General features: G+C 56.2%; 3 protein-coding genes across 7 annotated transcripts; 2 read left to right on the top strand and 1 right to left on the bottom strand.

Moving 5' to 3' along the window:
* Positions 1-1,864: 1,864 nt before the first annotated feature.
* CCNP (cyclin P) lies at positions 1,865-5,852 on the top strand. Its single transcript, XM_036011910.1, has 7 exons — positions 1,865-1,919; positions 1,990-2,187; positions 3,542-3,631; positions 3,705-3,860; positions 4,441-4,599; positions 4,695-4,852; positions 5,575-5,852. Exons 1-7 carry the CDS (start codon positions 1,914-1,916, stop codon positions 5,819-5,821), a joined length of 1,014 nt encoding a protein of 337 aa, XP_035867803.1. The 5' UTR covers positions 1,865-1,913; the 3' UTR covers positions 5,822-5,852.
* Positions 5,853-7,550: 1,698 nt separating this feature from the next.
* TTC9B (tetratricopeptide repeat domain 9B) lies at positions 7,551-13,983 on the top strand. 2 transcript variants are annotated; one of them, XM_036011908.1, is made up of 3 exons: positions 7,551-9,096; positions 9,679-9,861; positions 13,899-13,983. In XM_036011908.1, exons 1-3 carry the CDS (start codon positions 8,682-8,684, stop codon positions 13,907-13,909), a joined length of 609 nt encoding a protein of 202 aa, XP_035867801.1. In that variant the 5' UTR covers positions 7,551-8,681; the 3' UTR covers positions 13,910-13,983. The 2 variants fall into 2 exon arrangements, with proteins under 2 accessions (XP_035867801.1, XP_028386091.1); XM_028530290.2 differs by lacking the exon at positions 13,899-13,983 and adding an exon at positions 10,697-10,910 and having other exon boundaries at positions 7,560-9,096.
* MAP3K10 (mitogen-activated protein kinase kinase kinase 10) lies at positions 11,084-27,455 on the bottom strand. 4 transcript variants are annotated; one of them, XM_036011906.1, is made up of 10 exons: positions 26,225-27,455; positions 22,116-22,296; positions 19,127-19,275; positions 18,498-18,673; positions 17,730-17,976; positions 15,685-15,801; positions 13,455-13,629; positions 13,248-13,360; positions 12,269-13,012; positions 11,084-11,674 (listed from the first exon to the last, which is right to left on the bottom strand). In XM_036011906.1, the coding sequence occupies exons 1-10, from the start codon at positions 26,907-26,909 to the stop codon at positions 11,352-11,354; spliced, it is 2,910 nt and encodes a 969-aa protein (XP_035867799.1). In that variant the 5' UTR covers positions 26,910-27,455; the 3' UTR covers positions 11,084-11,351. The 4 variants fall into 4 exon arrangements, 3 of the variants coding, with proteins under 3 accessions (XP_035867799.1, XP_028385389.1, XP_035867800.1); XM_028529588.2 differs by having other exon boundaries at positions 12,269-12,934; positions 26,225-27,453; XM_036011907.1 differs by lacking the exon at positions 26,225-27,455 and adding an exon at positions 22,563-23,819.
* Between the last annotated feature and the right edge of the window lie 70 nt (positions 27,456-27,525).

The following is a 27,525-nucleotide window of genomic DNA, read 5'->3' as shown; positions in this document are numbered from 1 at the left end:
AAATGATGTGCCCTCAGTTCAGCTTACCAGGAGGATCCCAAACATCCCCTTGGCGGTGGTGACTGGTCCCTTGGTTGAGGGGGTGTCTATCAGGCCTCCACTGTGAGTCACTCTTTGGAGTTAGGATCTTGAGTAGAGGTGTTCAGAGAATGTAAACACCCGGTTCTCACCAAGTGTTTGTGGAAAGGGGCAGCAAGTGCAAAGGCCTTGAGCCAGACAGGTGCTGGATGTGCTTAGGGACGATGAAGAGGACAAGGTGTCTTGAGTGGAGTGAGGGTGGGGGAGAGAGGAAGGAAATGAGGTTAGAGGGGCAACAGTGGGCCAACGGGACCTTGTGGTAAGGAGTTTGGTTTTACTGTAAGTGCGACAGGAAGCCACTGGTCCAGCATCTCACACTGCTCACTTTGCCAGTCTCACTGACCTCTCGGTGCCTGAAATAGCCAGCTCTTTCCTGCCCCAGGGCCTTTGCTCAGTCAGCCTGTTTCTGTCACTTGGGATATTCTCCCTTGTCTTTGCTTTCCTGGCTCCTCCTCTCTCAGGTTTCAGCACCAGTGTCACCTCAGAGATGTCCTTTTAGACCACTATATCTAAATTACAAAACCAGCCTTCCACTCCTTCACTCAAATGTTTACTGAGTACTTTGTGCCCAGCCCTGTTCTGGGCACTGGGGGTACAGCAACGAAAAACTGGCAGACAAGCCCTGCCCTCGTGGGGTTGGCATTCCAGTCGGGAGGGAGGCAAGGGGCAGCTGAGGACTAAGGAGAGAGTAATTGCAGAGCGTGGGACAGGAAGTGCTCAGGATGGCTCCTCTCACAGGGAGGGTAATATCCGAGTAAACACCTTAAAGGGAGGGCTATCTGAGGAGCATTTCAGGCCCTGAGGTAGGAGCGTGCCTGGTGGGGGTGAGAGGGGAAGGGGTGGGGAAGACTGGGAGAGGAGATGGCTCACGGGGGTGTTTTCGCGGTAGGGGGGGGGGGTCGGGGTGGGAAGGTAATACACGTCCTTGTGGACTTGCACTTTGAGGGGGATGGCAGCCACGGTGGAGTTCTGAGCAGAGGCCAAGTGCGATCTGACTGACTAGGTGTGCACAGGATCCCTCCTGGGAGTATGTGGGGAACAGACAGTAGGGCAGGGGTCCCCAAGTCCCCCGGAGGCAGACCGGTACAGGTCGTGGCCTGTTAGGAGTCAGGCCGCAGAGCAGGAGGTGAGCGGTGGGCAAGTGAGCAAAACTTCGCTCCCGTTAGCGCCTGAGCTCCGCCTCCTGTCCCCAACTCCCTTCCCCCGGACCGTGGAAAAGTTGTCTTCCACGAAACCGGTCCAGGGTGTCAAAAAGGCTGGGGACCACTGCTGTAGCGGATGGGAACAGGGGGACCAGTGGGGAGCCGCTGCACTCCAGAGACGTCCAAGCGCTGGTGCCTTGGCCGCATCACCGGCGCAGCTCTGGGCCTAAAGGCAGCAGCCACAGGGGATTTGCTCACCCCCAAATTCCCAGAACACAGAGGCCTTTAAGTTATGAAATGACTTGTCGCTTCTACAACCTGAGCTTAGACTGTGTTAAGCCCTGTGCTGGCCACTTAAATACAATCTTGTAAAATCCTCAGGACTACTCTATCAGCTAGGTTTTGAAATAAATTCCCTCTGCAGAGCTGAGGGACATGAGGCCCCGAGGGGCTGCTTCTCGTCACGTAGTAAGTAGCAGGACGAGGGGTGGAGTCCAGCTGCCTGACCTGAGGGTCTGGACCGGGCAGAGCCGGCCTGTGTAAGTATTCGCGTGCCTGCGCACCTGCCCATCTGCCCAGGTGAGTCAAGCTCAGCGCGCATGCGCCCAGGCTCTTTTAAAGTGCCATTCGTGGAGTCCTGGCTCCAGCGGAAGAGGTGGGCTCTCGGTTTTGCCCCCAACGCCAGCCTGAAGGATGCTGGTGAGCTGCAGGAGCCGGGGTCTCACTCTCGGCTCCTCCAGGTTCTGACCCCGGCCCCTCTCCCCAGCAGATTCCGGCAGCCTCCCTCGACTCAAGGCCTGCGAGCGCCCCAGGCCCCGACGACGTTCCCGCGGGCAAGAGCGCCTCCCCAAGACCCCTGGAAAGGCCCCCGGGGCCGTGCACACCGCCGGGGCTGGAGGAGGCGCTGAGCGCTCTGGGGCTGCATGGAGAACGCGAGTACGCTGGGGACATCTTTGCCGAGGTCATGGTGAGGGCCCCCCCCCCGCCCCCGGAGAGACCCCCTGAAGGTAGCAGAGGGGGGCAAATTGGCTGAGGCCAGGGCTGCCCCGCTCGCCCAGAGCCAGCCCAACGGGCATTTCGGAACTCCTTCCCGGTCAGCCTCAGCCCTGCTCCAAGTTTATGGGTTGGTTTTTCCTGCAGTTACCCTTGAATACCCTTTCCCACCCTCCCAGGCAGTTTGCAGCGCCCCCCACCCCTTTGATATTTCAGAGCCCCTCGTACTTGTCTCTCACATCTATTGGTTTAACAAATATTCAGCGATTTATCAACAATGTTTTCCCCACTGTCCTCCCTGCACCTTAAAAGATTTATAGAGTGTCAAAGTAAACTTAACAAACGTTTTTGAGCATGCCCTAGGCGTTGGGGATGCTGTGATGAACAATACAGGCAGTCTGAATTCATTGTGGAAGACAAGCAAGCAAATGCAGCTGACAACTTCAGAAGGGCAATAAAGACCAAAACACAGGCAGTGGGAGTCCTCAGACATCTGTCTGAGACAAGCGCCATCGGAAGAAACACTCAAGCAATGGATTTATTTAACACACATTCTTGCAAACATCTCTCCTGGGCCAGGGTCTCTGTTAGAAACTGAGATACAGCTGGGATTTGGACAGAAATCCCTGCCCTTCTGGCACCGGCAGCCTAGTGGGTCAGACAGACAAAACAGAAGGAAACTCGAGCTATCTCCAGACCGGAAATGCTATGAGGGATAGGGAGGAGTTTGGGAAAAGTGCAGAAATTTTAGCTGAGACTTGAATGACAGAAGTCAGCAATGCGAGGAGCAGAGGATGGACCATTTCAGGTGCAGGGAACGGTACATATATGCATGCGCAGGCCCTGAGGTAGGGATAGGCTTGGCAGAGCCCAGAGCCCAATGAAGGCTGAGGCAGCTGGAGTGTGGGGAGAGGGAGGAGGTGATGTGGGAGCAGGGGCAGGGCCTAAGAGAGTCTGAGAGGAATCAGATTTTCTCCTGAGGGTACTGGAAGCCTCACAAGTGTTTTAAGCTGGGGAGTTCCAAAGGTTTGTACTTTAGAGAGACCCTTCAGGGTGCTCCAAGGAGGATGAATTGAGAAGTGGTGGGAACCCAGGGGGAGATGCTCAGGAGGCCCTGTGGCCATGGGGGCTGCAGGGTGGAGAGGTGGACAGGAAAACATCCAGAAGAGAGTAGTCTTGGGATCTGGATGGTTACACAGAGGCCAGTTTGGGTGTGGCATCGTGCCTCCTCCAAGTGGGGCGATGAGGCTGCCTCACCCAGGGCTGGAGTTCAGGAGAGAGGCTGATGCACAGGTGTGGAGAGTGAGGCACTCCCTACCTAACCCCAGGTGTGCCGCGTGCTGCCCCAAAGGGCCCTGCCCCACACTGTGACCCCGGAGATGCGAGCGCTAGTGGTGGACTGGCTGGTCCAGGTGCATGTACGTACATACCGGGAATGGGGCGGGGCTGGGCCTGCATCGAAGCCTGGTTGTCACTTATGCCCCTCCCTAGGAGTACCTGGGTCTGGCAGGGGACACGCTGTACCTGGCTGTGCACCTGCTCGATTCCTACCTGCGGTCAGGCCGGGTGCGCCTCCACCGCCTTCAGTTGCTGGGCATGGCCTGCCTGTTCCTAGCTTGCAAAATGGAAGAGTGTGTGCTGCCCGAGGTACTTCCGGGGTGGGGCTGGGAGGGTGGAGCCCTTTCTACTCGTTGCAGACACAGGTCAAACGTCTACTTTGTGCCAAGCGTCGCGCCCAGCGAACACTTCTTGTCTTCTTGGAATCCCAGCAGATCCAATGAGGTCGGGGCTGGCAGTGTGGCCCTTTAATATTGGAGGAGACTGAAGCCCAGAGAGAGGAAGACATCTGCCCAAAGTCAAGCAGTTGGGACTTGGACTCAGTCTTAATATAGTTACAGTAGTTATAGTCCTTATTGAGAAGTTACAGTTAACATGGGTAAACTCAGTGCATTTTCAGAACTGTCCAGTGAAGTAGGAGCAATATCTCTGTTTTACAGATAAACTGGGTCTCAGAGCACTTCCGTGAAGGTCCATGTCACACAGTGAGAAGTGCTAGGGTTTCTGACTCTGCAGTCTGTATTTTCCATGAGTTCTAGACAACAAATCAATGGCCCCATTTTACAGAACAGAAAACGGAGGTCCAGGATGGGGACAGAACTGAACCCAAGGCAGGGAATAACAGCCAGAGTCCAAGACTACCCCCCACCTCTTTTTCCCAAATCCACAGCCTGCCTCCCTCTGCCTCCTGGGTGCTGGCTCCTTTTCCCAGCTCGAGCTTTTGCGAGCTGAGCGCCGCATTCTGAGCCGCTTGGATTTTCGGCTGCACCACCCAGGTCCACTCCTCTGCCTGGAGCTACTGGGTGCGCTGGCAGGGAGCAACCCCCAGGTGAGGTGGAGATTGGGGGGGGTGGCTTGTGCGGCTAGGGGAGTGATCTCTGCAGTGTAGAGATGTGGCCTGATTGCCTCCCCCATGTTTGGCAGGTGATGCTACTTGCCACCTACTTCCTGGAGCTGTCTCTGCTGGAGGCTGAGGCAGCTGGGTGGGAGCCTGGTCGCTGTGCAGCTGCTGCACTGAGTCTGGCGCACAGTGTGCTCCACGGGGCAGGCTCTGGCTCTGGACCAGAGCTGGCGCTTTACAGGTACGGCCACAGGGGCGGGTGATGGGTTCAGAATCTGCCTTCCTGGAAGTTGTCTTTTCTGTCTCAGAAAGTGAGAAACAATGGGGGTGGGGCAGGAAGGGGACAATGACACCTAGACTTGATTTTTCTGGGCGTGAGAGAGAATGGGGTTTCTGCCTAGCTGGAGGGGGTCCCATTTGCTTTTCTCTGAAAGTGTCTGAGAGTGGGGTATTTACCCAGATTCGGGGACCCTTAATCTTCTTCCGGGTGGAATACAGGAACTCCCCAGGCCCGGAAAATGCTTTGACTGCGTTCCAGGGTTGAGAATGAGAGGTCTGCCAGGCTAGCATTCCCCAGCTTCCCTCTAACCGCAAATGGGATGCCCCTTTGCCTGCTAGAATGCCCACTTCCTTGTTAACCAAGCCACCAAGGAACAGGGTGAATTGTCTTTGATCCTAGCCTGTGCCCAAGGGGTAGAGTTGGATGCCAGCTCATCCTCAGCCCTATTCCTTTCCTCCTCGAGAGCTCAGGCTCTCCCTAACCACGCCCTTCAGAGAGAATAGGCAGTCTACCTATCTCCGGTCCCCTCCAGCCACTCTCTGGATGGTGGATCGGATCGCGTGTTTGACCTACCCCTCCCCCCGGGCGGTTTCCGGCGACTCAAGTCAGTGTCTCTTCTCGACCTCGAGCCCCCAGCTCCAACTACGGGTCATCTCCACCACTACCCCTTGCGTCCACCTTAGTTTCCCCACCTCCCTGCCGCAGCCCCTCAGAGCTGGGCCCGCTGGAGCTATGCATGGTCCGCGCCGCGCTCCGAGGTCCCGCGCCAGGTTGTGCTGCCATCTTCCTCAAGTATGCTCGGCCTCAACGTCAGGGTACCAGCCTCGCCGCCGCCCGCCTGCTCCGCTGCCCCCAGCCCCGGCTGTCCTGAGTCCTGAGACCTCAGCAAAAAAAGATCCCGTGTATTATGTCTGTCTCCTACTTCAATAAAAGTTTCTTTTATTCCGAGCGCTCTCTGTGCTCATTGGTCTAATTACGGTTCCACTCTCGCTTTTGATTGGTTACTTTATGGTCATCCTTCTGATTGGCTGCTTTTACCAAGTCCCTTAATGTTGCAAACTACGGACTCCTCCGCTAGGGGCACTGGCTGGCTTCCGCAAGCGCGGCTCCGCTGGGTCAAACTGGGACCCCAAACGCAAACACTTGCGGGAGCTAGATGGCCAGAAGCTGACAGAAAAATTGCAATGCAGTTGGCCCTCACTCTCAGAGTTGGGGAGAATCCGGGAGGGATGGGGACTGTGGGAAACTGAGAATGTCCGCTTCAATCATAAAGGCAACTTCGATGTTGCCAGATTTTTGGATTTTGCTCAGGTGACCCTGAAAACCTGTAATTCCATAAATATCTCTGCTTCCATATTTTGGCAACTAATTCAATGTTTTTTAATGGTTGCATAAGCCCAACATATCACATATCCTGGCCTGCACCAGTGTGTAACATTACGGGTCTTTGATAGCAAGAGTTTGATAAATGAGATCTGATTTATTTAATCTCATTGCATTGTAATAAGGTTGTAAATCAATATATTCACAATGTTTTAGGACATGGCCTTACACCTAGTAGGTGTTTTGAAAGTGACATCATTGCATCCTAGCAGGATTGTGAATTAGGGATAGTGGTCTCTCGGTTTCTACCGAGTCCCTGGCACCTAGCCATTTAGTAGGTGCACAGAAAAATGTTTTAATGACTTAATGAATCTCCATGTTTTTAAAAAAGATTTCTTTTTAGACAGAGAGGGAGGGAGGGAGAAGGGGAGAGAAACATCAATGTGTGGTTGCCCCTCGAGCGCCTCCTACTGGGGACCTGGTCTGCAACCCAGGCATGTGCTCTGACTGGGAAATGAACCACCAGTTCTTTGCTTTAGCAGCCTGAAGCTCAATCCACTGAGCCACACCAGCCAGGGTAAATATCCACATTTTTAACTAAAATAAAACACACCTGAGATGCAGAAAGGTGACCTCACTGCTCTGGAATTCATCCTCAGGAATATTAGATTCTTAACCAAGCCAGGGTTTGGATCTGCAGGGAGGAGGAGTTTCTGTTCTAGGATGTTCAAGGTAGTAGGGCCAGGGATGGGGAGAGCCTTCCTCAGCAAAGTACAATAAGAGATAAAATCAGATACTGCTTTTGGAATGGAAGGTGCCCTGTTTGGGATTGGGACTGTCAGGTGGGGGCTACCATGGGACCTCCCTGGGGGGATGTGCAGTGGGAGGGAGAGGGGACAGAGGCAATACAAGTGTAGTTCTTGGGGCTAAGAACCAAGCTAGGGTCTTGTGGGGCTGGGGGTGGTAATATATAAAGTGATTCACTCATTCAACAACCATATAGGGATGCTGACTCCGAACTCAGCACTATGATTACCTCTCTCACAGTCTCAATGATGATAAGAAACATGGGTTGTTAATTGCCCAGTATGTACCAGGCCCTGTGCTAAGTTCTTTTTTATTTGTAAGATTTTGTTTATTTATTTCTAGAGAGAGGGGAAGGGAAGGAGAAAGAGAGGGAGAGAAACATCAATGTGTGGTTGCCTCTAGCACACCCCCTGCTGGGGACCTGGTTCACAACCCAGGCATGTGCCCTGACTGGGATTCGAACCGGTGACCCTTTGGTTTGCAGACCAGTGCTCAATACACTGAACCACACTGGCCAGGGCTCTGTGCTAAGTTCTTTATCTGCAGAACATAATTCAGTCCCTACGACTACTCTGAAGTAAACTCACTTGTTATCCCCATGTTACACAGAAGGCAGACAAGATGGAGGCATATCAAGGAGCTTGCCCAAGGTTCCACTGCTGAGTAGCTAAGAAGGGTCGACAGACAGCCACCTCCTTCAGCCTCATTTCCCCCAAAGCCTCTCACATGTGTTCTTTTCTGTATACTCTTATGATTGAGCGGCTCACTCTGGGCTGCCATATACCTGCATTCCCACTGGTTTCCTACTCAGTGAGCTCAATGAGGGCGAGAAGCAGATCTCTTGTTCATAGAGTTATCCCCTCCTCCAGGAAGCCTTCACTCACCACTATAGTCTAGGGAAGGTGCCTCTTCTGGGCCCTCAGAACCTGTTGTGTGTCCTCCATCCTGGGCTTGACCTCTTTGCCTGTGCCTTGCCCTGATCACTTTGCCTGAGCTTCCCAGGCTAGCCCATTCTGGGCTGTCACTGGGTACTGGTCTATCTGCTCGCTGCTGGACTAGGGGCTCCATGAGGGTAGGGCCCGAGGCTACCTCCCTCCCTCCCTGCTGTGTCCCAGAATCCCCAAAGCTGGGCACAGAAAATATATCAATGAATATTTGTTGCGTAGATAAACAAATGAGTTTCAAAGTTGCTATCATTGTCCCTTCCATTTTACTGAGGAGGACACAGGTAATTTAGGTGAGGGGGAAAAAAGCAGGGACGTGAATCCGGGCAGCTTCGATTCCATAGCCCGAGTCCTTAGCCAACATGCCAAATGCCTAGTGAACTGAAAACCAGCTTTCCATGAAGTTGAACTCTCTGTGTTCTTTTCTCCAGACTTGTCCTTTCCTTCTAGAAAGCTTTGGGAGCTTTGAGCACAAGGGAGGAGAGCAGGCAGGAGGGTGTGGGGAGTAAGATGAGTGGGGAGGAGAAAAGGTGGGCTGGAGGATGAGGGTTGGGGCTGATGTGAAGGAGAGTGGGGAAGTCTTGAGGGGTTTCTCTAGACCCATAGGGGGCAGCCGGGGCCTGCTGCCGGAGGTGCGTGGGTGGAGAAAGGGTGGGGGACCGGCCCCGCGGGGGGCGATGCGGTAGCTGCAGCAGCGGCCGCAGGAGTTTCCCACAATGCAGCGCGGCGCGCTGTCCCCGGTGCTGATGCTCAGCGCTGCCCCGGAGCCTCCGCCGCGCCCGCCTCCCGCCCTCTCCCCGCCGGGCCCGGGCCCCCGCCATGGGTCAGCTCGACCCAGTCCTGCCGCAGAGCCGTCCGCTGGCCTGGGCGCGGCGCTGGACAGCAGCCTGCGGGCCGCCGTGGCTTTCAAGGCTGAGGGCCAGCGCTGTTACCGAGAGAAGAAGTTCCGGGAAGCCATCGGCAAGTATCATCGGGCACTGCTGCAACTGAAGGCGGCGCAGGGGGCCCGCCCTGGAGGCCTGCCCGCCCCCGCCTCAGGGCCCACCACCAGCCCGGGGCCAGCCCGCCTCAGCGAGGAGCAGCAGCGACTGGTGGAGAACACGGAGGTGGAATGTTATGACTGTCTCACGGGTACGCGGCCACCGGGGGCGCAGGGAGTGTATGTGTGACAGGGGTGGGGAGAGAGGGGCAACCATGAAGCCTTGGACAGGGTGGGGGCCGGAAGCTTGAAGGGGCCAGGGCTGGGGTCTGTTGAGGGAGACATCAGAACTTATCAAAGAGAGGCGTTAGGGATTTAGGGGGCCAGGGATGGAAGGAGCTGGGGTGCAGAAAATGGGCTTTAAGCTGCCACCCGCGAACCTCAGGTAAGAGAGACTTACCTTGGAAGAACCATTTAAAGCCCCATTCGTTACCTGAGATCGCCTTTAGTAGTATTCCCCGCGCTCCCCGCGCCACCCCCCGCCTCCCGCCTCCCACTGAAATCGCCCCAGCGCTTGTGTCTGTGTTTCTCGCGCCCTCTAGCGGAGGCGCAGGTTGATTCTATCCTGATTGGTCAGAAGCTCGGGAGTTTCTGGTGGCCTGAATAAGCCTTTAGTCCCCCCTCTTGTGAGAAAGGGTGGGTATTCCCCGCAGCCCGAGGGCCATGTTCCTCGCTGTCAGTGAAGTCTGGGGTCGGGGGCAGGCTCTGAGAGCACGGGTCCGGTGTCCCCGCAGCCTGCCTGCTGCAGTCGGAGCTGGTGAACTATGAGCGGGTGCGCGAGTACTGCCTCAAGGTGCTGGAGAAGCAGCAGGGGAACTTCAAGGCCACCTACCGGGCTGGCATTGCCTTCTACCACCTGGGAGACTATGCACGCGCCTTGCGCTACCTGCAGGAGGCTCGAAGCCGGGAGCCCACAGGTGAGGTGAGGGGCGGAGCGGGGCAGAGCTAGGAGAGGGGCTGGAGCAGAGGAAACAAGGGCAGGAGGGCCAGGGCTGAGTCACTTCAAGGGAGTGCTGCTCTGCCCACCCGACGTCCGCCTCTCCACCTGCTCCTACACGTCCGCTCACCCTTCCTTCCTCTGTCACCCTTTCATTCTGATGCTTCCCATTCAGCCGATTCCTGATTATCTACTCCCCCCCCAACTCATTCATCCACTCCCTCCCTCACTTACCCATTCCCACACTCACCTGTTTATCCACATGTTCTCCTAGCCACCACTTGTGAACCACTTGCTGGGAGGCAGACCTCAGGATGGGAAATGCCAGGGAATTTGTGGGGGCGGGGGTGGTAAGATGGAGGGGATGGTGGACCTGAAGGCTTGTTCCCTGCCCTCTGGGGGGTCAGTCAGGGTGCGTGGGTGTGCAGACAGATACAAAACACAACTTTGTATTAAAAGCCAATGAAAAGGAGCACAGCCGTTAGATGACATGGGGCCATGGGAGCGGAAGCAAGATGAGTTTTCCAGGTAAATGGCTGGGAGAGAACAGGCCTTATGCAGATGCCATTGGGCAGTGAGGAGAGTGCCACAGGAGTCTGAGCAGAGGCAGCCCTGGCAGCGGGCAGGTGGAGCAAATGCAGTCTGGAGATGTGGCGTGTCCCCTTGTTCAGGCTGGGGCTCTTGGAGAAGTGCCCTGGTGACAACCAGGGAGGGAGCCACTGAAGCTGGGAACAGTGAGGTGTGAGCTGGGGTGCTACAGATGCCACCTGCTGCTCCCAAACTCCCAGCTGATGCCCTGCCCACCTCCCCTGCAGACACCAATGTCCTTCGCTACATCCAGTTGACTCAGCTGAAGATGAGCCGGTGCAGTCTCCAGCGGGAAGACAGTGGGGCCCGGCCTCGGAATATCATTGGCTGAAGCCCACCTAGGGGACCTGTCCCTACCTAACCCCCCTCCCTCCCACGTCACTGTGTAACTTCCCTGACTCATGTGTCCGCTGGTAAAGCACTTATCACTGGTAATCATAACCTCTTTGTGTGACGTTCTTGTGGGAATCAGGAAGGGGCATAGACTGGGGCTTTACTTCCTGGACCTCAGAAATCCAGAGAAGTCCAGAGAGGGAGGAAGGGTGGGGGGTACCCCACTGGGGATGAGCCAGGATCAGGGCCTGGGCCAGGGAAAGACACAGAGCCAAGCACGGTAGGGGGCAGGGGTTACCTTTAATGCTGTGTTTTGTGCTGAATCCCCCATGTCACCCTGTCCCTGAGTATCCCTGCCCACCCTCCCCCTTGCAGGGTGAGCACAGGGCCCAGCCCCAGGGTACAAAGAAATAAATTAAATGTTCCCCTCCCCCCTTCCCCAATAAATAGAGTGAGTATCCTGCCCAAGGCCTCCCCTGCCTTGTGGCCTGGTGGGAGGCCTGAGGCGCTACATTCATGGCTGCCCAGGCGGGTAGCAGTGGGCAGGCCTCAGTGGGAGCCGTGGGCCCCACACAGGGGCACTGTGCTGTCCTGGCTCTGCCCCTCCATGTCCATGTCAAGCAGCGTGGGCTGCATGCTGGGGGGCCCAGGGCTCTCCGGAGTACCCGGCCTGCTAGGAGGCGAGATGCTGAGTGTCCGGCCGAAGGAGACCAGTTTCCAAGGGTCCAGGCGGGGGCGGCTGGCAGCCGGCCGGGGTCTTGGGGCAAAGGTCAGGGTGGTGGGGCGACCAGGAAACTCGGGGGGCCGGCGGCGGGTAGGAAACAGGGCCTGGGGTTCAGGCAGGCGGGGGAAGTCCAGGGGATCCCGAGGGCCTGGTAAGAGAGGATCAGACCAGGTGAGTGGGGTGGGGCAGAGGGTGGTATTGAAAAGCCAGGAGCGTTGACTTGAAGATTGGAGTTTCTGACTTCTCTCAGAAATCTGCTGGAGAAAAAGCCACCTCCCTCCCAACTCTCCTGCACTGGGCTGGGGCCAGAAAGAGTACTCAGAGTCACAGAGAGACTCAGGCACGGCAGCGTCTCCACGTGGGGATAATTGTCTCTCCCATGGGTGACAAATATATCGAATGATAATAATAATCGTAAAACAGTAGCTCAGTGCCTGATAGGAGGTACTCACTTCTCTGTGTTCCCATCATCTTTGTCAGGTTAAAAAAGGCACAGAGAACAGGGCCTAGAGAAAGTCACTACCTGGCCCTGTGGGTCCCCGGGCTTGCCGCCTCTCCTTCACCCTGTGAGTCATCACCTGGGGCCCCGCAACGCCCCCAGCAGTGTGGGCCAGGGGGACAACAGACCCTTCCTTTCCGTGCTAAGCAGGAAATAGCGGCCAGGCTCGGGCACTGGACCTCGGCGTGGGCAGGGAAGAAGGGGACATTTTTTGCGCACTGGGGCACAGGTTGCCTCACTCACCAGGGCCGGGGGCCGCCGACTCCGGTGCCCCCCGCTGCCCCAGCGCCCCATCTGACGGAGTCCGCCGGTGCCCGTGGCTCACAGCGCGAGTGGCCGTGACGTGGGTGGGCGTCAGCGACTGGCGGGGGTCCTTCTTGAAGCTCTCCAGCTCCAGGTCCACCAGGGGGTTTGTGCTGGGCGTGGGCGCCGGCGCGGGCGGGGAGGGCTGCGGGGAAGGCGCGGCCGGCGCAGCCTCGTCGCTGTCAGAGCGCAGCAGCGAGCGCGTGGAGTTGCAGTCGGACACGGAAGACAGAGACACCAAGGTGGCCGAGGGCGCCAGGCCCGGGCACACATCGTCGCGGCGGCCCGGGGAGCGCGCAGTCGGGCTGAGGCCGCGCGGGAAGCGGCTGGCGCGGGGGAAGAAGAGGCCATCCAGCCAGCGCCTCTGTTCCTCGACATCCGCGGCGCGCGCCTCAGCCACGTCAGCGCCCAGGCCCACGGCGCCCAGCAGCGTGGCGCAGCCCAGCAGCGCGAATTCACAGCGCCGCCGGGCACTGAGCCCGTGCCGGGTGCCAGGCCCCGGCACCCCCGGAGAGGGCTCGGTGGGCAGTGGCACCACGAGGTAGGCCGGGGTGCTGTGGGGAGAGGGGGCCCCGCTGCTGCCTCCGTCTGCCTCCGCGAACTCCTCTGCAACCGGAGAGGGCCGGCACTCGACTCCAGGAGGTCCCTGGGGACTTGGTGCCAAGAGGCTGCCCCCAGTGACCCCTCCAACAGCAAGACCACCAAGTCTACTAAGCATGGCGTCCCCCTAAAACCCCCTGCCCCTGAGAGTGATGCCCACACCCCCCTTTCTGGGAATGCTTTCTGCCCTCTGGCCCAGTGACATCCGGTTCCCTCCCCACAACCCTGGGGAACCGTAACCGCTTTATCTCGACTTAGGGTCCCCTTCAGCCGGGAATGTCTCCTCCCCTCCCCTTCGAAGGCACCCTTATCCTCTTACCCATCTCATTGAGGCTGGCGAAGCCTGGGGCAATGGGGGTGTGTTTGGGGGACTTGCCCAGGTTGGGGGCGCTTGATGACCACTGTTTGTTTCCTTCCCCCAGGGCCTTCAGCCTGCAGGGGAACCAGAGATGCGGGAGTGGCCCTGGGCCTTCTGGGGGCCGCGGGCCTGGGGGTGGGGCACAGGGTGGGCTCCAGCGACCAATACCTCTCTTCTCCTCCAGCCCGCTCCTTCTGCAGGGTGGAGCTGGGCCCCCACGTCCGGCCTTTCTTCTTGCCCCCAACCAGTTCTTCCTTCTTTGGGGGCCCGCTGCGGCCCCACGTCCCACTGCCACCACTGCTGCTGCCACTGCTGCTGCCGCCACCACCATCCACGGGAGTCACTGGGCCGAGAGAAGCCACTCGGTTACTGTGCTGGACTCCCAACTTCACTCTCCCTACCTCGGATTCATCCTCTGCCTGGAAGTCCGAACTTGAATCATGACCCTTTGTGCCCTAAATCCTCCCACAGCTCCCCAGGACTGTCAGGAGACTGTCTCAGCGCCTCAGCTTGGCATACGAAGCCCTGCAGATGCTATTCCCAGCTGAGCTCCTCAGCTCTATTTCCATCACACCGCACGGCCTCACCCTTCAACCATCCACTCATTCCCAGACGTTTACTGAGCACCTGTTGCCGGCCCCAGGGCAAGTGCTGAGAAGACAGTGGTGGGCGAAGCAGACAGGACGCCCCGCCCACAGTGTGGGCATCTAAGTGGGCGAAGACAGATGACCAACAAGACCCACACTGGCCGAGTCATCCATGCAGCGTGACAGGGCGGCACACGCTGTGGGAAACACGAAGCAGGAAAGGGACCTGGTGGCCAGGCAAGACTTCTCGTGGGCAAGGATGAGGCGGTGCGGGGGTGAGTCAAGAAGATACAAAGGGAGCCCTGGTTGGTGTAGCTCAGTGGATTGAGCTCGGGCTGTGAACCAAAGTGTCGCAGGTTCGATTCCCAGTCAGGGTACATGCCTGGTTGCAGGCCATGACCCCCAGCAACCGCACATTGATGTTTCTCTTTCTCTCTCTCCCTCCCTTCCTTCCCTCTCTAAAAATAAATAAATAAAAAAAAGAAGATACAAAGGGAGAGGAGCACTTGGGGTGGGGGGGACAGCAAACGCCAAGGCCCCGGGGCTGGACCGCAGGGAGTGAGCCCACACAACTGGGAGGCCGGTGAGTATGTGTGTGTGCATGTGGGGGCGCGGGAGGCAGCTAGAGTCAGGTACTCGGGCAGAGGGTGTAAGTGCCACAGCTGGAACCCCACGTCTACAGCATTCCGGTGGGTGTTTTCACATCTCTGTGTCTTTGCACAGGCTGTTCCCTTCCACTGGAATTCTGCTCTTTTTCAGTCCCTTTCCTGACCTGGTTGGCTGCTTGCCCTTCAAGCCTCCAGCTCCAGAGTAGTTTGTTCCCTGGAGGGTCATTGCCTGTCTTCCCTGTTCCTACAGCACATGGAAGGCACCCTGATACCAGAATACTGATTCCACCACACAGCCGTTCGTGTCTTTGTGTCTGCCAGGAGAATGACCTCCAGGCCCGGTACAAAGCAGGTGCCCAAACAGAGGTGTGCAGGGCCAGTGTGCAATGCAAGGCTGGGTGAGTGATGGGGCAGAACAGACTCGGGATTCAGCCCCGTATCCTTCAATTTGTCAGCACACGGCCATTGCTGCACCCTTGCCAGGCAGCCCCCACTGCAGCCACCTCCCTCCGAGGCCCGGCCCTGGCCCAGCCCCCATCCCCTCCCTTGTCTCACGCCCTAATTCCTGCCCTCCTACCACCCACGTTCCCCACAGCAGCCAGAGGGAAAAGGTGTGTTTTATCATGTCACTGCCTTGCTCACAGCCCTCCAGGGCTGCCCTGTCACCTTTAAAATAAGATCCAGGTCCCTTATCCCGGCTCTCAAGGCCCAGCGTGATCCGACCACTGTTGAACCTCTGACCACAGACCGGCCGCTCTGCATCCCATCTGCTCTCCAGCCAAGTGGCCTTTTGGACTGACACGCATGCCGCACCTGTTCCCGCCTGGGGACTTGCCTTTGCTGATCCCTCTCCCTCGGACCTCTGCACGCCTCACTCGCTCAGAGGCCCTGCTCAACCCCCGCGCCTCAGACAGGCCTTCCCGATGGAAAGCAGAAACTCTTCTCTTCGGTTTCCTTCCCTGGTTCCTTTACAGCGCTCAGCCCTGCAAGAAGTTACCCTGCCTGCTTGCTGACGTATTCCTAGTCTCTGCCCCATGAGAACGAGGGAGGGGGTTACGGTTAGGGTTAGGGTTAGGGGTAACCCTAACCCTAACCCTAACCCTGCCTGTCTTATTCCCTGCTGATCCTCCGGTCTGGCGCACCGCACATGCTCAGGGAAGTGTGCTGACTGGGGGACTGGTCTGGGCCTCGGGAGACACTCACAGCGGATGGCCCTCAGCCGGGGGATGATGCTGGGGCTTGCGGGGGGGCTGGCCCCATCGGATCCTTTCCGCTTGTCCAGAGTTGGAGAGGCCTGGACTGTGATCTTATGCTCGAAGCCTGCAAAGCAGAGAGACTCCCTTCAGCAAGTGGTTACATGGGCCACGAGAACTCCCTGCATGGAAGGGCCATCCCCTCCCCCTCCGGAAGGACAGACAGGCCACCGTTTTGCGTTCCCTGGTGCAGTGTTCTCCAGGTGTGGTTCCCAGAATGGCAGCACCGACACCAAGTGGAAACATTCTAGAAATGCATGTTCTTGGCATCTGACCCCCCCCCCCCCCCCAATTAGTGGCTTTGGAAGTGAGGTGCAGCGATCTAATTGTGGTGGAACAAGCCCTCCAGGTGTCTCTGATACATGCTTGGGTTCGAGAGCTGCTGCCCTCACTGACTAAGGATCTGGGCCTGAGTGTCCACTATGGTGGCCATTAGCCACATGTGGCAGTTAAACACTAAAGTGTGGCTTATGCAACCGAGGAAATGGGGAATTTTTTTTTAAGATTTTATTTATTTCATTTTAGACAGAGGGGATGGGAGGGAGAAAGAAAGGGAGAAAAACAGCAATGTGTGGTTGCCTCTCTTGTGCCCCCTACTGGGGACCTGGCCTGCAATGCTGGCATGTGCCCTGACTGGGAATTGAACCCGTGACCCTTTGGTTTGCTGGCCAGTGCTCAGTCCACTGAGCCACACCAGCCAGGGTGGAAATGGGGATTTTTTCCTTTATTTATTTAACTGTAATTAATTAAAGTTTACTGTTAAAGGCAGATGTGCAAGTTTGGTCATTTTTAAGAAACAGTTACACATGTTTGGAATGACTTGGGTGTGTGAATCTACTTTTTCAACATTATGTTTTGTGAAATCTAAACACCGGTCAAGCCTTGTTGATGAAAATTTAGCCCTGGGTTGAGATATGCTGTGAATATAGCATACACACTGGATTTCAGAGATTTAGCGTGGAAAAAAGAAGGTATAATATACCAATAACAAGTTTTTCTTGTATTTATTAAATGTGAAACCAGCCCTGGCTGGTGTGGCTCAGTGGCTTGAGTGCTGGCCTGTGAACCAAAGGGTCACCGGTTTGATTCCCAGTCAGGGCATATAGCTGGTTGCGGGCCAGATCCCCTGTAGGGGGCACATGAGAGGCAACCACACATTGATGTTTCTCTCCCTCTCTTCCTCTTTCTCTAAAAATAAATAAAATCTTTTTAAAAAAGTGAAAACATAACATTTTACTATATTGGGCTAAATAAAGTATATTATTAAAATTTCACTTGTTTCTCTTTCCCTTTCTTAATGTGGCTATTAGAAAATTTAACATTGCACAGGGGACTTGCACTGTGTTAGCTGGGGCCGTTCACAGCACCACCCTGTGGCTGTGGCCCCACACAGGGAGAGACAACCCGCAGATGGGCATCACCTAGGAAGCAGTCTTTGAACAAAAAACATCAAACCTGAACTTGAAACTGATTAAGCCTTGAGACCCACATGAAACTTCTGTTTTTGTATGACAGAAATGACCGAACATCAGCAATTTCACACGGTTCGACCTGATACCATTTTATAGGAAAGCCAGGGGACAGGGGCCATGCGAGTGACACCAGGGCAATGCAGGCAGCAAAATCCAGACTGTGGGGATGCCACAGGATGATGTACTTTCAACAAATGATGGCAAGGAGGGAACGAAGGAGGAGTAAAGGCTGTGAAGCAAATAGGCAGGACACAGAACTGTGAAGAAAGGCAGTGATGGCCCTGAAAGTCGACACAGGGGTCACTCTGTGGGGGCTGCGTGAAGGGCATCTGGGCGGCTGCAGGTTCTCCGCTTTCAAGGGGCGTTACACAGACTCATAAAGCTGTACAGTTTTTTGGTGGTTGTCTGTGTGTGTGATATACTAAGCAATAAAAAAAGTAAAAAAAAAAAAAAAAAAGAAAGTGATAAACCCCAGGATGCTCTGAGTGGCCTGCTGGGGTTGCGCAAGGGACGGAGGAGGTACCGGAGGGCAGGCTGATGTGGCTGCTGCCTTCCCGCAGCTTGAGCAGGCGGCTGCGCTTGAAGTTGCCCTTGCGTTTGCGGACACGGGGCTTCTCCTGGCTCAGCTGGCACATCAGCAGGTGCAGCTCCCGCTCCACGATGTCCATCTCGCGCTCAGCCAGCTCCTGCTCCCGCCGCCGCAGCTGCTCCTCCTGGAAACGCTGCTCCTGAGCTGCCCTTAGCAGCTCCTCCTCACGGCTCCGGAGCTCCTGGAGAGGACATGGGTGGTGTGTGGGGAGAGGCTTACCTACTCTGCCGCTGGAATGGACCCAGGGCTGCCTGGTCTGGCTGGGCCCTGCCCAGGCATGTCCCACTGGGAAGCAAATCGGGGGACACAACCCAACTCATTTCGCTAGCCAAGCCAGGTGCCAGGGCAGGGGGTGTTAGTCTGAAGAAGAGAATGCCTTTTTTTTCCTTTGATTTTTAATTTTTTAACTCTTCAATTTGGAAAACTGAAAACATCCACAAAAGCAGAGAAACTAGTGTCCCCATCGTTCAACAATTGTCTATACTTTACAAATCTTTCTTCATGCACCCCTTCCTTCTGTCCTCTCTCCTGCAGTATCACTTGTAAGGACTTCAGTGCAGGGTGCCTCTTTCTTGCTAATCCACCAATAGCAGGCTGTCTTTCCTTAATACACGAAAGCAGTTCCTGTGGCCCCGACCCAGGGGAAGGGACTCTGTCCCACCCCAGGCCTCAGAACTCAGGGGCCTTGCCCTTGGCCTTTACCTTCTCTTTGGTCCGGAGGTCATCGAACATGTGCTGAATCTCCAGCTTCCAGTCCTCCTGCAGTGAATGGAAGGACTCCAGCGGCATCTGGAACAGGGCTGACTGTTCTATGACTTCAAGCTGCTTCAAGATGCTGCCGAAATCTGGCCGCCCGTGGGGGTCTGGGTCCCAACATTCTGGGATGGGAGTGGGGGTGTCAGTGGCCCTGCTCTGGGGCACCAGCCTGCTCAGTGAAAGCCAGGACATCAAGGGGCTGTGGCTAAACAGCCTCCATGGACCTGAGGGGAAGGAATTCAAACCCAGATTCCTAGCAACATTTCACTTGGTGAAACTCTGGGAGAGAAACCCAGGGACCTGCTCCCTGACTGGTGGTAGAGTCAGGGATCAGGGAGGGACCCCAGGGCCGATGAATCCTGATGGGTTGCCCTCCAGGGCTGAGGGCCTGGCCAGAATAAGGGCTTTGGGGCCATGGAGCCAACTGTGGGGGAGACTGTTCATGCTCTGATGGGTCCAGTCCCTTCTCCCTGCTTCCTGGACCCACCGGCATGGACGGTGTGAAGGGGCAAGTCTGGGCCCAGGGCACCTGCCACCCAAGCTGACCCTACCCTCTCCACAGGGCCCCAGCTCACCCTCTAGCAGGCGGGCAAAGGGCTCAGGGCACGTGGAGGGGATGGGAAGCGTCAGCTTGTTCATAGCCACGCCATATGCCACAGCCAAGGCGTCGATTTCACGGTAGGGGACCTCACCCGTCAGCAACTCCCAGAGCAGCACCCCGAAGCTGCAGGTGGGGGAGAGGGAGGGTGATGCTGCAGTCCACTCCAGTCTTCACCTATATGCTAGCCCCGCCTCCGGTCCCCTGGGGGCGTCCCTCACCTCAACGTCCAGCCTAGCCAACGAGGCCAGAAGAACCTACTGTGACCTCCATCGGCCCGATCTCAAATACACGTGGTAGGGTTGCTCTCTTGATGTCTTGCCTTTGCTCCCTCCCCACTTATCCACACCTGAAAACCTTCAGTGGGTCTCCTGTGTCCACTCAAATCCACCCTTCTTAGCCCTGACCTCTGATGACCTCACCTCTGCAGCCTCGCCTCTGCGCACTCTCAGCCCCTGTACCAACCTCAGCTTCATCTTGCAACCACACTGAGGAGCTGAGCAAGCTCTGTTCTTCCTAACATCTGGCCTTTGCACATGCTGTTCCCTTTGTCAAGAACACTTTTTCTCTTGTGTAACTGTCCCTTAAGTCTCGACTCAGGTGCTCCCTCTGCCAGGAATTTTTCCTTGATTCCACAGCCTCCAAAGCTGGGTCAAAGGTTCCTCTTCTATGTTCCCATTGAACTTTGGCGCTTACCTCTGAAAACAAATTAACACTAACATTTATAAAGCACTTTCTTCCGGCTAGCGCTGTATTGGGCACTCTCAGTAATTCCCACAACAGCCCTGGAAGGCAGGAGGTCTTGGTATGACCCCCATTTTATCTGATGAGCAGATGTAGGCTCAGAAAGGTCAAGCCACCTGCCTATAGTCAAAGAGTCACACTCACACTCAGGTCTGCCTGATGCCCAGGGCAATCAATGCTCTTCACGGCTGTATGACGCCAGGGCATGCATCGCTGCGCTAGAGCCACCTGTGTGTCCCTTTTAGCCGTCTGGACCCTGACCACTGTTTCGTGTGGCACCTGACGTGCAGTAGACCCCATGTTCCCTGTACCCACACATGCATTCGTCCAATGGACACCTAATAGGTCTCCGCGCCGGGTCAGACACCATTCTAGGCACTGGCACCATAGAGAGGCAGCCCCTGCCTCCTTTCTCAGCAACAGTCCTGGTGACTTTGTGCTGGGTATGTGCTGCCTGCAGTGATTTCCCACCCTCCCGTGCAGCTACGTGCATGCGGTGACAGTGGTTCTGGCAGTGGGGCTGCAGGAGGCTGTGTAGTGAGCACCTAACTTCCAGGAAGCATCCCTAAGGGGAAGGGGTGTGGCCCTTTCAGCTTTTCTCCTTCCTACTGGCTGCACTGTGGACAGAAAGCTGGAGCTCAAGCAGCCGTTCTGGACCATGCAGTGAACTTGGGAGTGGAGGCTACACACAGTGGAAGGAAATAAGAGTGGCTTGTAATTAGAGGTGGCATGACGCCCACCTCTCTTGTGTCCCTGGAAACCGCTGGGGTGTTCTGATGGTCACGGTGAATGGGAAGTGACACTCAAGTTTGGCGGCTGGGAACCATGGGTACTTTTGTTCTGAAAAGTACAGGAGAGCACCACACAGACAGGAATTGTCCTGCCCCAAGTCGATGACACCTCATTAAGGAACCATGACATAAGGCTTTGAGTCTCTAACACCGGGAGCTCCACACCAGTCCTGGCCTCGCACAGCAGCAAACGCTTCAGTCTGGCTTTCTCTCAGGGTTTCTGTTCCCTGAACTGGGCCCCGCTGCACACCTGGGACCACAAGTGAACACCTAGGGTGAAGCCGGTCGGGACCTCCCCCAAAGGGCTGTGCTGCTGTAGCTGAGATGTCCTGTCTGATTATTTGGCCCAAAAGCCAGTACTTTGTTGCTTGGTCCACCAGGGGCCACAGCTGAGGCTGCCCCGGGTTTGGCCGTCTCCCAGCAGGAGGCCCTGGCTAAAGAGTTTTGCTGCCGTTAAAGTCTCACAGGTGACCGCAACAGCCTCCTCACTGGCCTCCTGCCCCACTCCTTCGCCTATGATCCATTCTCTGCCCTGCAGCTGGAGGGAGGCTTTCCACTGCTGAGTCAGATAGTGCCATTCACACATGGCCTTCCACTGCGTTTAGAACAAAACCGGAGTCTGGTGCCTCATCCGAAGGGCCACAATGATGTGGGCCTGTCCCACATCATTTCCTACCACTTCCTCCTGGTCCGCTCCAGCTGACCACACGGGCCCTTGCAGCTGTTTCTGGAACATACCAATCTTGTTCTCGCCTCAGTCCCTCCTTCGTGTGAGCAGTTCCCTCTGCCTGGCAAGCTTCTTCCCCCAAACTCGGCAGAGCTGGCTCTGTCTTGCCATCCAGAAAGTGGCTGAAGTATCACCTCTCAGAACAGCCTTCTGCAAGACGTGCTCCAGCACTTCTCCATCGACCTCCTGGCTCGTAATGCTATCTAATACTTCTTCTGGTGAATTAACTTATCTCTTCAACATTGTTTTATAATTTTCTTAACTTAAAAACAAATTTTATGAGCTTTGTGTGTATTTACTATCCCTGCAAGCAGGGAAGGTGTATGTTTTTATTTCCTGCTGTATCCCTAACACCTGGCGCAGCTGGATGGATGGATGTCTCCAAAGGCCTCAACTTCCTGTTTGACAAGTGGGGGCTGTGTACTCTGCTGGGATCTGAAGGGCCTTCAGTACTGCTAGCAACCTACATCTACATCATTGGGTGGGTCCCCCTGCCCCCCCGCAATCCAAGTCATCCTCAGCTGTCACTTTTGCTAGCAGAGCAGAGACCTGCTTCGGTACCTGCCTGATGGTCTGACTTTGCTGGCAGGCCCCTTTGCTAGGCCCGAATCCTGGATTCAGGTGGAGATCATCCCTCCTGCTCTGCCCTCACCCCTCCTCACTCCTCCCTTTCCAGGAGGCCTCCCCAGCCCCACCATCAGCACCTCCAGACGTCACTGCTTTTGGAGAAGAGGGAGAGACGGATAACCTCTGGGGCCATCCAGGCGTAAGTCCCTGCAGCGCTCATTTTGGTGGTCTTGTGCCACTCGCGGGCGAGGCCAAAGTCTGTGATCTTGAGCACCGTGTCTGCGAGGTTGTGGTTCTCGATGGCCTCCAGAATCAGGACTGCGGGGCAGGAAGAAAGGTGGTCACCCCAGACCTGGTGCGCTGTACCCTGCCAGTCCCGGCCCTGCCTCAGCTGAAACCTCGTCTCCTCCTTCCCACCTCACGCGGCCAGTATAATCCCTGCTCCAGGTTCCCAGGAGGTCCCCTGCCCTTCTGACTCTAACCTGGACCCTGGGGAGCTCAGTGAAAGGTCGATGGTAAAGGCCTTGGTTCTCCTTGGTCCAAGCCTTGAATTCCCAACCTCCCTGGAAGTGGCAACTACAAACTGTGAGCAGAACGGATGTCCTTGCCATCCCATGTATACTGCACTTGTGGCCCCATCCTACTCCTTCCTGTGTCATAGTCTTTGCCCTGTGACCTCGCTGGTCTTTCCACTGGAGGCAGAGCGTGTGTCTCCTTCCTTTCCTCCGGGTTGGCCACGTGACTCACGTCAGCCAGCAGAGTGAGGTAGGAAGGAGAGGGCCAAGCCTAGGCCTTAAGAGGCCTCATGTGCTGGCTTACCCTCCTGCACTTCTGCTGTCACCAGGAGAACATGCTCTGCTGGTCCAGGAAAGATGCGACATCCTCAGGGCAAAGCCTCTCCAGCTGAGCCCAGCCTAAAGCATTTACCCTCCAGCTGGCCTGCAAACGTATGAGCAGTCATACATGACAAGTTCAAAGACACCGAGTTTGGGGACAGTTTGTGACACAGTAGTACTGTGACAAAATCTGACGGGTCAGTCCTGCAAGCACACTGAATGGTTCCAACTTCCTTGCTGCCTACAGTGGATACTAACAAGAATAATCATCATGGCTGGTGTTCAGCAAGAGAATATTTTGTGGCGGGCACAGTGCTAAACAACCCACAAATTACTTCATTTACGTTCATTTCGTTATATTCATTTACATGAATTAACTAGCAAGCAACCCAGGCACTAGCAAACTGAGGCTCAGAGACATGAGGTCACTTGGCCAAGACCACACAGCTTGAAAACAATGGGGCAAAGGCCTGACCTAGATCTGTCATCAGAGCCCGAAACCGCTGTGACAGTCTACTACCTCCAATCAGACAGGAGCCCCGGAGCGTAAAGCGTACTGCCTGGGTTCCAGTTCCAGTGCTGCCTCTCATTGGCTGCATGACCTTGTGCAATTTATTTTATTTTCCTTACCACTAAGATTCCTCCTGTGTTATTTATCTTATAGGGTTGTATGAAAGATTATTGCCTGAAGCAACAGTAGGCCCTTTAAAAGCATCAGTTTAGCTATTACTATCAGTATGTGATGTCTCCATAATTTAATTGTTCCTTATTTCTCCACCTTTATCTTTGACCCTTCTTGGTTACTTCTCCGGTCACAATAACAATGAGGTAATTCTAGTATCACGTCGATTTGGCAGACGAAGAAACTGGGGGTTAAAGAGATCAGCACATTTCCCATAATCGCACAGTTGGTAATCTTGTCCACTCTTCAAAGCCTGGCTCAAATGCCACCTCCTCCTGGCAGCCTCCTGGCTGCTCTCTAGCCTGTGACTCCCTCTCCCAGGAGTATTCCCTTCTTGGGCCCTCACATCTCCTTTTTATGGAGTGACCCTGTGACAGAGGATGCAACCTCATAGTCACTTTATTTCTGCAACTTCCAGGCTGGGCCTAAATTAGTCTCCTTTAAAACATATATCTGATCATGTCACCCCTGCATAAAATGGTCCACTGGCCACTACCACACTGAGCAAAATGCCCGAAGTCCTCAGCGTAGCCCCCAAGGTCAATGGGATCTGGCCCCTACCTACCTGTCTGACCTCATCTGTTTCCACCTCTGCCTCACTCCGACTCTCGCAACCCCTTGAGTCTCCTTGCTGTCTCCCTAACAAGGCACACTCGTTCCCTCCTCACGCCCTCTGCCCTACTCATGTCTTTGCAGGGCTGGGTCCTCTTTGTTCAGGTCTCTGCTCAAATGTTGCCTTCCCTGACCATCTGATGCAAAGAGCTCTCTGCCCCATCCTTAATTTGCTTTATTTCCTTCAGAGCCTGATACTTTCTGGAAATTTTATCTATCTAAATATTAATCACCTATTTCTGTTTACTAGACTGTCACTTTCATGAGGGGGGAACCTCACCTTGTTCAATTCTGTAATCCCAGAGCCTTGCACAGTGCTTGGTATACTTAATTCTGTTTAAGAATTATTGGTTGAAAGACCCAATGAATGCACGACATCAGGTGAGGAGCTCCTTAGGGACAGGGGCCAGGGGGAAGGGGGGCTGTCGAGGCCCCATGTCCTCCGTCTCAGGCACGGAGCAGTCCCATTGCCTGAGCAGGAAGCTCTGGCCTACAGAGTCCCACCAACGCTTTGTCCATGTGGCACTGGCTACACAAAAACATGGGGTGAGACTGCAGCATCCTTATACCCCAACTGCAGGCTGTGAATTAGCGGAGGTGAGGAAGAGCTGAGAAGGCATCCCAGTCTTCAGAAGCAGCAGGCAGGTGGTCCTGCCTCCACTTACCCAGCATTTCAGAGGAGTTCGAGCATGAGCATCTCTGAAGGCAGGGACCAACTATGTCTATCTCGTTTCACTCTCCAGCCCTGGCTCAGGGCTTGCCACACCTCGGACACTTGGAAGCTCTCTGCTGAGTGTACGAATGCCAGGCCTGGCAGGTAAGGAAGACTCACCCCTCTGTTTTAGGTGGTGGTAGGGGCATAGCAACAAACTTACAAAAATTGTGGGATGGATTCAAACAAATTTCAACATGTCACATTGACAGGGATGAGAAGCAGATGAGATGTGAGCGCTGGGGAGAGCCCTTCACAGTGAGGGCGGGGAACATGCTGGTGTTACTCACCACTGATCCCTCTCGCTTAGCACATGATCTGGCCCAGTAAATATGAAATTAAAGAGTGAATAAATAAATGCAGAAATGGAAGGAGATGGGAGGGGGCAGAAGAAGGATAGGAGAGCCAGGAAGGTAGGATTGTCCCCTGTTGTATCCTTAAGAGCCGGGACGGGGTCTGGGATACAAGAGGTGCTCTGGAACTATCTGGGAATGAATGAAATTTCTAGTTTGCAGGATCATTAGGGCAGAAATCATGGCCATCTTGTTCCCTGTTTGGCTCCTACTTACTAGGTGCTCAATTAATATTTGCTGATGTCATGAGAAGCTCCTTGACCTAGATGTGTGTGGGTCCTGGGGAGCCTTCCCTTTTACCTGGTCCCCATCCTCATTCAACAACCAATCAACTTCTGACAGCCCGCTTTAGGTCCAGCAGCCTGGAATGAATGCGCCTTTCTATAAGGCGCATCCCTTTTCCTTCTTCCTCATCTTTCCCAGTTGCCTCAGTCAGCTGGAGCAGAGGTGTAGGAGGATGCCAGGAAGTGGTTCTCAACTAGGGACAGTTTTGCCCCCAGGGGACATTTGGCAATGTCTGGAGACATTTTGCTTATCATAGCTGGAGGTGGGGGTGGGGTGGGGAATGCTAGCGGCATCTAGTGGGTAGAGACCAAGGATGCTCCTGAACGACCTGCAACACACAAGACAGACCCTATGATCACGCCTCCCAGAGGGTCAGTAGCGCCATGGTTGAGAAACTCTCACTCTAGGCCAGGTTCTCTTTGTCTCTGCCTGGCGGATGCCAGCATCCTGGATGGACAGGGAGCGCCATGAGGGCAGGCACTGCATCTGCCCTGTTCATACTGGGGAGGCAGGGCCTGTCACAGTGTTCACAGATCCGTGTTCACTGAGCTACTGTGACTCTGTAGCCTGCGAGGCAGGTAGTCTTTCGACCTTTCTGAGCAACCCTTTTCTCCCTGAATGGGGCAGGCCAGACTCTGGACCCTGCAGGTATACTGCTGCCCCTTCCTGCCCCAGGCAGTGTTTTCAGGTGTCCCCATTTCCCGCCACCTAGGCCTGGTTTCCTAAGGTTCTGTGAAAGCAAGTTTTGGGGGAGGACACCACTTACTGTTGATGGACTTGAGGTCCCGATGGATGATGGGCACAGGGGCATCATTGTGTAGGTAGTTCATGCCCCGGGCCACCTGCACAGCCCAGTTGACCAGCACATGAGGGGGCACCCGGCGACCTGCCAGCACCCTGCTCAGTGCGCCCCCCCTGGCATACTCCATCACCAGGCAGAGGTGTGGGGGGCTGAGGCAGGCGCCCCTGAGGGCAATGATGTTGGGGTGCTGAAGGGCTCCGAAGAGCCGGGCCTCTTGGCGCACCTGCTCTGCTGTCACTGCCGGGTCCCGTTCAGGGTCCAGCCGGGCGGCCTTGACGGCCACCTCCTCGCCACGCCACAGGGCCCGATAGACCTTGCCAAAGCCCCCTACACCGATGATCTCTTCTAGCTGCAGCTCGTGGAAGGGAATCTCCTGGGGCAGCTGGAGGCTGGCGGGTGCAGCGGGTGCAGCTGGGGCCACGTAGTTGCTAGGGAAGACGCCCACACGGCCGCTGGGTAGCTGCCCGGTCCACCAGCCCTCGTCGCCCGATACCGCACAGTCCTGTGAAAGCACCTGGACGCGGTCGCCCCTCCGCAGGGTCAGCTCCTCGTCTCCCGCCGCCTCGTAGTCGAACACTGCGGTCCAGACGGGCCCCGCGGGGGTCGTGCCCCACTCCTTGGCCGCCGCGCCCCCCTCCTCCTCCTCCATGGGGGAGGGGCCGGGGGCTGCGGGAGACCTCTTCAGACAGGCTGCCCGCGGGCTGCAGAGGGCGGGCCCCGGTGCCCAGGATGGGGGGCAGTCCCTGCGGGTTCTAGGGGGTTCCTGGGGGCCATGGCTGGGGGGCCCTCCGCAGGAGCAGGAAGAAGTCGCTTTTAAAAGGGCAGGGTCGTCAGCTCTGATTCAGCTGTCCAGGCGGGGCGGGGTGGGGGTAGGGAAGCGGGTTCACCGGTCCCTCTCGAATGTCAGGGCACCAAGAAGGCCTGGCCGCTCGGTTCCCGAATTCCTGCCGGGGCCCGCCGGTGGGGGACGAGGGCGAGGGCAGCTGGCAGCCCCCTTCCCCGCACCTCTCACCCCGCGCAGCTCCACCGGCGGCCCCCGGCTCCGCATCCCGGGCCACGACCGCCGGGCGGGGCGGGGGTGGCGGGCCTGGGGGCGCCCGCCCCAGGACGGGGTGGCGCGCCCCTCGGCCTCCTCAAGCTCGGGGCGGCCAAGCGGCCCCCATCCTCTGCACCAGCCTCCGGGTCGGCCCCAGCCCCTGCCCCCGCCCGCGCTGCTTCCCCCGGCCTCTGGCGACGCCTGAGTGACGTGTCGCTGCCGCCGCGGT

Source organism: Phyllostomus discolor, chromosome 12, assembly GCF_004126475.2.
Source record: "Phyllostomus discolor isolate MPI-MPIP mPhyDis1 chromosome 12, mPhyDis1.pri.v3, whole genome shotgun sequence".
In the NCBI taxonomy this organism is placed as follows: domain Eukaryota; kingdom Metazoa; phylum Chordata; class Mammalia; order Chiroptera; family Phyllostomidae; genus Phyllostomus; species Phyllostomus discolor.
Note: the sequence above shows the minus strand (reverse complement) of the source record. Positions and strands in the feature narration are given on the sequence as shown.

What these genes read in the sequence shown, in the direction of transcription:
- CCNP (XM_036011910.1), top strand. An exon ending in ACTGGCTGGTCCAGGTGCAT is followed by an intron (nt 3,632 to 3,704) that starts GTACGTACATAC and finishes GCCCCTCCCTAG; the next exon opens with GAGTACCTGGGTCTGGCAGG. An exon ending in TGGCAGGGAGCAACCCCCAG is followed by an intron (nt 4,600 to 4,694) that starts GTGAGGTGGAGA and finishes CATGTTTGGCAG; the next exon opens with GTGATGCTACTTGCCACCTA.
- TTC9B (XM_028530290.2), top strand. Translation starts at nt 8,682, where the DNA reads ATGCAGCGCGGCGCGCTGTCCCCGGTGCTGATGCTCAGCGCTGCCCCG. An exon ending in ATGTTATGACTGTCTCACGG is followed by an intron (nt 9,097 to 9,678) that starts GTACGCGGCCAC and finishes GTGTCCCCGCAG; the next exon opens with CCTGCCTGCTGCAGTCGGAG. An exon ending in TCGAAGCCGGGAGCCCACAG is followed by an intron (nt 9,862 to 10,696) that starts GTGAGGTGAGGG and finishes CCTCCCCTGCAG; the next exon opens with ACACCAATGTCCTTCGCTAC.
- MAP3K10 (XM_036011906.1), bottom strand. Translation starts at nt 26,909, where the DNA reads ATGGAGGAGGAGGAGGGGGGCGCGGCGGCCAAGGAGTGGGGCACGACC. An exon ending in CTTTGCCCGCCTGCTAGAGG is followed by an intron (nt 18,674 to 19,126) that starts GTGAGCTGGGGC and finishes CTCCCATCCCAG; the next exon opens with AATGTTGGGACCCAGACCCC. An exon ending in CGGGCTGGAGGAGAAGAGAG is followed by an intron (nt 13,361 to 13,454) that starts GTATTGGTCGCT and finishes GTTCCCCTGCAG; the next exon opens with GCTGAAGGCCCTGGGGGAAG.